This window comes from Sinocyclocheilus rhinocerous, unplaced genomic scaffold (genome assembly GCF_001515625.1).
Source record: "Sinocyclocheilus rhinocerous isolate Xijiao unplaced genomic scaffold, SAMN03320098_v1.1 scaffold317, whole genome shotgun sequence".
NCBI classification, from domain to species: Eukaryota; Metazoa; Chordata; class Actinopteri; order Cypriniformes; family Cyprinidae; genus Sinocyclocheilus; species Sinocyclocheilus rhinocerous.
The window spans coordinates 724,288-732,439 of NW_015633534.1; the positions used below are offsets into that span (position 1 = coordinate 724,288).

At 34.3% G+C, this 8,152-nt stretch overlaps 2 protein-coding genes across 3 annotated transcripts in view; one reads left to right on the forward strand and one right to left on the reverse strand.

The window, feature by feature from the left end:
• Positions 1 to 2,379: 2,379 nt before the first annotated feature.
• Positions 2,380 to 5,079, reverse strand: srek1ip1 (SREK1-interacting protein 1). Its single transcript, XM_016557790.1, has 5 exons — positions 4,893 to 5,079; positions 4,341 to 4,388; positions 3,447 to 3,599; positions 3,229 to 3,304; positions 2,380 to 2,773 (listed from the first exon to the last, which is right to left on the reverse strand). Exons 1-5 carry the CDS (start codon positions 4,903 to 4,905, stop codon positions 2,590 to 2,592), a joined length of 474 nt encoding a protein of 157 aa, XP_016413276.1. The 5' UTR covers positions 4,906 to 5,079; the 3' UTR covers positions 2,380 to 2,589.
• Positions 5,080 to 5,272: 193 nt separating this feature from the next.
• LOC107744252 (peptidyl-prolyl cis-trans isomerase CWC27 homolog) overlaps positions 5,273 to 8,152 on the forward strand; it is a 49,969-nt gene continuing 47,089 nt past the window's right edge. The window contains exons 1-4 of one of the 2 annotated variants that reach the window (XM_016557789.1): positions 5,273 to 5,670; positions 7,183 to 7,279; positions 7,408 to 7,520; positions 7,645 to 7,788. In XM_016557789.1, coding sequence (XP_016413275.1) covers positions 5,629 to 5,670; positions 7,183 to 7,279; positions 7,408 to 7,520; positions 7,645 to 7,788 — 396 coding nt within the window. In that variant the 5' untranslated portion in view covers positions 5,273 to 5,628. Of the gene's footprint in view, positions 5,671 to 5,942; positions 6,045 to 7,182; positions 7,280 to 7,407; positions 7,521 to 7,644; positions 7,789 to 8,152 lie in introns of those variants that run through there. The other variant, XM_016557788.1, reaches the window with a different exon arrangement.

Consider the following 8,152-nt stretch of genomic DNA (forward strand, 5'->3'; position numbering starts at 1 on the left):
CTTGAAGTGCTGTAAAAAAAAAAAGGGAAAAAAAGATTATTTTAAGGTACTTTATGATATGTTGCCATATGGCAACAGCATACAATAGTGGATCTAACTTAGAATAAGTGTAAGCTTACTTATAATTAATATTTTTCCTCAGAAATGTTGTTTGTGTTGATTCAATTGGTGCTATTATAAGCTTTAACACAGTACTTACTTATAATTGACACCTTATACATACTTTCCAACAACTTGTGCTTTTATTTATTCTATTCTTTTTTTGCTGAAATGATTAACACAGAGTATGTTGCCATATGGCTACACCATGCAGTAGAGGGTTAAGTAAAAACTATATAAACAGTGTGCAGACACAGACTGTAGATTCTCTGCAGAGTCTCTGATAATAAAGTTTACTCTCTGGCATCAAAAGCTCAAGACTTCGAGAGTGATTTCTCACAGAAGCGGAAATAAAGAACATTTTGTACCCAATTAATAGTTTATCATCTGATTATCTAAATGTGATGAAGTGCTTGAGTCTTTATAACATTTAATGTTCTTCAGCATCATGAATGAATGAGAAATCAAGAATAAACACCAACCTGTTAGTTCTTCAGTATCTTCAGTGTGTTTGATTCTGCAGGGTTCTGGATCTCTCATCTTCTCTCTGTCCTCTTTAATAAACTCAGTCTTTGCAGATTTCAGCTCTTCCTGATGATTAGATGCTCGTCTTCACTTGTGAACTGATGGAGCTGACCTTGCTAGCTAGCTAAACTATTGTAATAATGTCATTCCACTATTGCACAGTGTTGCCACTTGGCAACACATACATTTGAATGATTTACCAAAAACTAATTTTATAAAAACTTTTTTGAGAGGTGAATATGTCATCATAACATCATAACAGTGATGTTTTAGATTTTTTTGTAGAAGTGACACGGACTGGTCCTTGTTTGTTACTGACGTTTTAGTTTGCTTTCAGCAACTACCGACAAGAGACAGCAGTCTGTCAGAAATCTCGCCACAGAAAAAAAAACTGCATGTCATGTGACTTAATCAAAGCACATCATTGGCTAAACTAAGGTCTTCTCTTTCCAACAAAAAAAACGAGAATGTTCTCTTAAAGAGACAGTGGCAAGGAAATGAACACAAAGAGTATGTTGCCATATGGCTACACCATGCAGTAGAGGGTTAAAAAAAAAAAAAAAATTATTTTGAAGCTTCAAAAAAAAAAAAAAAAGTGCTATTGTAGAATAGTATTCTAAACATGACTAAAGCTACTCCCCCAATAAGACTGGGCAGAAAACATGGATACTGCTATTTCTTTAATTAATTAAAAATACGTGACATCTGACATGGATTTAGTTTGTTCAGGAGTTTGAGACTCAGAATCGATTTATTGCTAGCTACGTAAAACACTGTTGCCATGAGTATAGAAACGACCTGCCGTTTTTATGACTTTAACGATTCAGAGTACATATAACCATACAGGACACACTGCTATTAGATGCCTATTTATACCTCACTGTACTGAGAACATTAAAGACAATAAAATCATTTAAAATTAAACAATTAACAATTAATAAAGAAAAAAATTAACAGATGTGTGTGCGTGTAACATGAAATTATGTGATGTAATATATCTGACTTTTTTCTTCAGCACTATCTCAGGACATTTACTTTTATTAGAGGTTTGTTCAAGTCATTTTCTTTATGAATAGATTTTCCCTAATCCACTAGAAAATCAGCAAACTTATTCCAGAAGTGAATGAGTAAGTATGGAAAAGAGCTTTGTCATCTGTGTACGTGGGTCATTTCTTTCCTCTCCCTGACAAAGTCTGTGGCTAGACTCAGATCTTGGGCAATCACATCCGCACCACCCTCAGAGTCAGAAGGACAATAAAGCATTTAAACTTAAAGGAACACATGAATGTGAGCACTTTAGACCTACTTTAACATCTCTACTCATCTGCTGTTTGGGTTACATATATATATATATATCACTTTCAGATATGAGCAGAAAGGGCATCCGGCGTAAAACATGTGCCAAATCGGCTGTGCGGACCACTCTGCTGTGGTGACCCCTGATAAAAAAAAAGGGAGCAAGCCAAATGAGAGAGAGATATGAGCAGAAAGACTTAACTACATACTGTGAGATAACCAGAGGAAAATATGACAGCATTTAATTATTTTTAGGCTTTTGTGTCATTCTGCAGTCTGATGTTTTTGTATAATGCTTGCTAAATTGCAAGTAAAGCTGCCAGATCACCACTCGTCTATTTATTGATTAAGAGTTAAAAGGTAACAACAATTGCCCATGACACTTTATTGTAAAATAAATGTGTAATTTTTTCAGTAGTTCTAATGAAGCATTATAAAAACACAAGCTTTGTAAAATTATTCACATGAAGGGTTGTGGGTTTTAATTTCATTGATATACAATCACAAAATAAAAAATTCAATACATCACAAAAAAAAAACCACTCCAACTCTCAGAGGTAAATATAAAAGACAAAATTGATTTCTAAAGTATAAAGGTGTTATGTACAAATGGCTCTGGCAGAAGGTATTTTACTGTTTTTGCTGTGATTCTGTGGTCCTGTCAAAGCTTCAGTCCGTGTCTGATGATCCAGTAGAGCTGTCAGATGAGGAAGAGTCTGTGTCTTTCTTTTGATGTTTTTTCTTGTGTTTCTTTTCTTTCTCTCTTTTCTCCTTTTTCCCTTTCTTTTTGTGGCTCTTGTGCTTTTTCTTCTTCTTGCTCACTTCTTCCTCATCATCACTTGATGAATAAGACCTGAGGGTATGAAATCATATGAATATCAGATCAAACAGGGCAGTAATGACACCTAAAATATACAAAAATCTCATATCACTATTTTAAAAAAATTTATTGAAAACAAAAAAAGTTGCTAATATATATATATATATATATGTAGGTGCATATTTATGAAGGACTAGGAGAGCCACTACAAAATAAACATATTTATTTATTCATTCTTATATCCATTCTATAATATCATTATTGGACTTTTCTACATGGAATAACAAGTGCACAGATAACGAGCCCATAATTATCAATTCAAGAAAATAAAAGTAAAAAAAAAACAAAACTGTATATAGTTAATCATAATAAATATGTTGATATATCATTTTGAATTCAAAATTTAAGCACATTTTTAAAGCATTTACAAATTGTTTTTAATACTTATGTTAAACAAGTGAAAAAGTGCTATGATTAATCACGTGTACCTCTTTTTGGCCTTTCCATGGGATTTGTCTTTGCTTTTCTTTTTATGTTTTTCTTTTCTGGAATCTTCACGAGGACCTGTGTTTCAGTGACAAATGATCATTATCAACAATATTCTCACTCAGTTAAAACATTTAAAATATATGCATGCACAAACAAGCAGGAAGACCTCAGACAGAAGTAGAAACAAAGCATTTCAAGTCTGTAATGATGAAAGAACCTTTTGAGTGGCTGCCGAAGATCTTCTCTTTGCTGACAGCTTCCTGCTCCTCTTCTTCACTCTCCTCGCTGCTGGTGCTGCTCACATCCAAAACAATGTCCTTCCTCGGATCCACACGGACAAAATTACGACATTCAAATGTCAAATGACCAGCTGAAGAAAACAATGGATGATGAAAAAGAGAGAAAGAATCAATATCGCATGGATGAAAAGCAATGATAGATACATATAGAAAAAAGACAGTCAGACGGATGGATGGATGGATGGATGATAGATAGATGGATGGATAGATGGATAGATGGATAGATAGATAGATAGATAGATAGATGGATGGATAGATGGATGGATAGATGGATGATAGATAGATGGATAGATGGATGATAGATAGATGGATAGATAGATGGATGGATAGATAGATGGATAGATGGATGGATAGATGGATAGATGGATGGATAGATGGATGGATAGATGGATAGATAGACAGATACACACAGTCAAACAGAAAGAGATATATAGATAGAAAATAACAGACAGATAGACAAACAGACATATTACAGACGGACTGATAGACAGGTAAACAGATGATAGACAGACAGAAAAAGACAAGACAGATAGAGAGTCAGACAAAAAGAAACAGATACTGACAGACAGATAAACAAGACAGATATATAGACAGAACAAATAGACAGATATACATTGAGACAGGAAATCAGACAGAAACAAATTAGATAGATAGATAGATAGATAGATAGAAAAAACAGAAACAGATATGGACCGACAGAAGAAAAAAAACCAGATAAATAGACAGATAACAGATAAATAAAATAAATAAATAAAAAAACAACAACAGCAACTGACGAACAGACAGAAAAACAGACAGATCGTCACACTCACGATAGCCACATCTTCTGCAGCCTGCTCTGATGTTGTCTTTGTTTGGACCTGTTAGAAAAAAAACACATTCAGTATCGCTTCAGGATGCGAATTCATGATCACATATTACAATACCAACCACTAGCTGCAAGATATTGGATATTTAATCCAAATCTAAAAGGATTTCAGAATTTATCTCACCATTCAAACATCGAGCATCTATCCATCTATCTATCCATCCATCCATCCATCTATCTATCTATCTATCCATCCATCTATCTATCTATCTATCTATCCATCCATCCATCCATCCATCCATCCATCTATCTATCATCCATCTATCCATCCATCCATCCAATATCTTACAAATCGGTTAACAGTTACCTACAACTAAGTGTGAAATATGAAGTCTGAAATACGAGGATATGTGTCTGATGTGAAGCGACAGCTCTGTTGTTGACGAGTGAACATACTAATGAAGTGAAGGATAGTTTCTAGAACATTCCAGAAGTAGCACATCAACAACATTCAACAAAACTAATGGACAACCCATTCATCTCTGCAAACGCATACCTGGGACAGCCATGATATAATCGACGGTTTATCAATCTAAATTATAAAAGAGCAAAACAAAACAACTCGTTTGTTTTTGCTCCGCCGCTTTTCAAAACGTGAAACCGATCTGTTTGGTAAAAGACTCCGACTGGAAACGTCGACGACACTGTGGTTCCACATACAGACCCGTTCATCGATTTCCCCCAGCAGAGAGATAACAACCAAAGAGCACAATGGTGTAATGAGGACAGACTTTTAAGGACGCTAAATGAAAACCTGCCCCTGAATTTTTATAAACTCATTAAAGAAAACTCTGTAATCACAAGCGGTTGTGATTGGATCATCTTCACCAGCGCGGAGAAAAGTAACATGTTCCACCTGACAACACAACCAACAACTACTTCAGAAGCCTGAATTACACGTATATATTCGGATTTTATATATTTAAAATTGCAAATTGAAGATAGGACAACGTTTATTATCCTTCATTTGAATTCTACGTCTTCTGATAATAGTCTTTGACAGGATATATTAATATTTACCCTGTCATTCTCCGTTACGGCAGAGGGCGATAAGGAGCGAGGAAACGATCCTCTCTGGCGGCATGGCATGGTTTTGCTTGTAAACATCACATAAGAAAATACTTCATATTTGTTAGACGTGCTTATTATGTTCTTGTAATATCTGCGTATAGTTTGTACTTTTGCTATCAACCAGCTTTGAGGGAAATATACCCAAATAATACGCGTTAAAGATGAGCAACATATATATTCAAGAGCCACCCACTAATGGAAAGGTGAGTTTCAAACTCGTGGAAAATAATGAAATGTAATGTTTATCAGATGATATATTCTACTCCATTCTGCGTCTAATTTTTATTTTTGTATTTTTAAGAGGTAGCATGCAACACTGTTCGTTTTTATTAAAACAACGTAGTGCTTTTATTACATTAACTTCATTTGTGTGTTATTAGCACTGTGAAGCCTGACATATGCAATTATAATTTTTATATATATTTTTAAAAAGGGAACAGCACGTGCTTATTATGTTCTTGTAATATCTGCGTAGTTTGTACTTTTGTTATCAACCAGCTTTGAGGGAAATATACCCAAATAATACGCGTTAAAGATGAGCAACATATATATTCAAGAGCCACCCACTAATGGAAAGGTGAGTTTCAAACTCGTGGAAAATAATGAAATGTAATGTTCATCAGATGATATATTCTACTCCATTCTGCGTCTAATTTTTATTTTTGTATTTTTAAGAGGTAGCATGCAACACTGTTCGTTTTTATTAAAACAACGTAGTGCTTTTATTACATTAACTTCATTTGTGTGTTATTAGCACTGTGAAGCCTGACATATGCAATTATAATTTTTATATATATTTTTAAAAAGGGAACAGCTGCATATGTGTGTTTTGTCGATGATCGTATTCAATATTATATATATAAGCGTTTATAGCTCATATAGTATGATATATATGAGAATATGGAGTTGATACTTCAGGACCACAAAAAAAATTATCCGTTTTATTTAGAGTCCAAAACTGAGCAGTTTGGTGCAGTTGCTGATATTTATATGGTCTAAAAGATGGAATGCTGATAGCTTGTAATGTTAATCAATGAGATCTTTATAACAGTAAAACTGACAACTTGCATACATTTATATAAATCAGTTATTATCACTCTATATCTCCCAATAATATGTCTGAGTGTGGTGATATTTAAATGCCTAGTTTTATATTCAAAGCTCTGTAGTTTTTAGGGGGCAAAACTTTTAATGCAATGTAATAAATGATGCCTGAGCAAATAAACACTCACATTTTAACATGATTTAAAAAAAGATATATATATTGTATGGATAATCAAGGAAACCTAAGATGCTTCAGTCCATTAAGGGTTTATCTTGAAACATCAGTAACAACAATAATAATAAAGTTATTCTTGTGTTTACTCCATAAAAATCAGTAAAGATTTCACAGCAAAAAGACACATGAGCCATGACCTTAAGGTGGACATTTTTATAATTATATTAAAATGCCTTCTTATAAATGATCAATCAGATGGCATAAAGCATTTAGTAGATTGTTTGTGAACCAGTATTTTTTTAAGCAAAGTATTGATTATGTTAACACTTTAGAGGCCTTAGAAATTTGCTTATCAAATATAATGCAGTAGGCTTTATTGGGTAATTTGAGCTATATTTGCTGTGTATATTTCTTCATTTCCTGTGTCACTGAAAAGCCTTCTTAAAGCACAAAAACCATTGTATCTGTGTAATGACAAACTGATATTTTCTCGTAGGTCTTGCTGAAGACCTCCGCAGGTGATATTGATATAGAGCTCTGGTCTAAGGAAGCTCCCAAGGCGTGTAGAAACTTCACTCAGCTCTGTATGGAGGGTAGGTGGCGTCATACTTCGAGATTTGCAGACATAAAATACAAACAAGACAAGGCACTTGTCATGATGTCATGTTTTTAAATGAAATACCCTGATTACTCATCATAAACATTTACCTCTGTTTCGCAGGTTACTATGATGGCACAATTTTTCATCGTGTGGTGCCAGAATTCATTGTTCAAGGAGGAGATCCCACAGGCACTGGAACGGGAGGGGAGTCCATCTATGGTCGCCCTTTCAAGGTTGCTTTTGCTTTTGTTATTCACGAGATTAAGTGGATGTGCAATTGGCATATGTATAAGAATGTGCAGGAAAGCATGACTGAAAAGGTTATTGTATTTAACTGTTTGTTTTTTTTCAATGCAGGATGAATTTCACTCCAGATTGCGCTTCAATCGGAGAGGTTTGGTTGCTATGGCAAACGCAGGACCTCATGATAATGGCAGCCAGTTCTTCTTTACTCTTGGACGGGCTGATGAACTCAACAACAAACACACCATTTTTGGAAAGGTGAAGAATATTAAATGACCCATTTAAAAGGGTAGTTTCCCAAAACTGAGAATAGGCCAGGATTTTCTGCTAAATAAACAAAACAAAAAAATTTGTTTAGGTTTTTTTTTTTCAGCAAGGATGCATTAAAGGGGTCATATGATGCGATTTAAATTTTTTCTTTCTCTTTGGAGTGTTACAAGCTACAAACACACCATTTTTGGAAAGGTGAAGAATATTAAATGACCCATTTAAAGGGGTAGTTTCCCAAAACTGAGAATAGGCCAGGATTTTCTGCTAAATAAACAAAACAAAAACATTTGTTTAGGTTTTTTTTTTTTCAGCAAGGATGCATTAAAGGGGTCATATGATGCGATTTCAATTG

Excerpts from the sequence above, each read along its gene's own strand:
- srek1ip1 (XM_016557790.1), bottom strand. Across the intron at positions 3,600-4,340 it reads CTGCAGAAGATGTGGCTATC|CTGGTCATTTGACATTTGAA; the intron begins GTGAGTGTGACG and ends TGTTTTCTTCAG. Across the intron at positions 3,305-3,446 it reads CTTCGGCAGCCACTCAAAAG|GTCCTCGTGAAGATTCCAGA; the intron begins GTTCTTTCATCA and ends ACTGAAACACAG.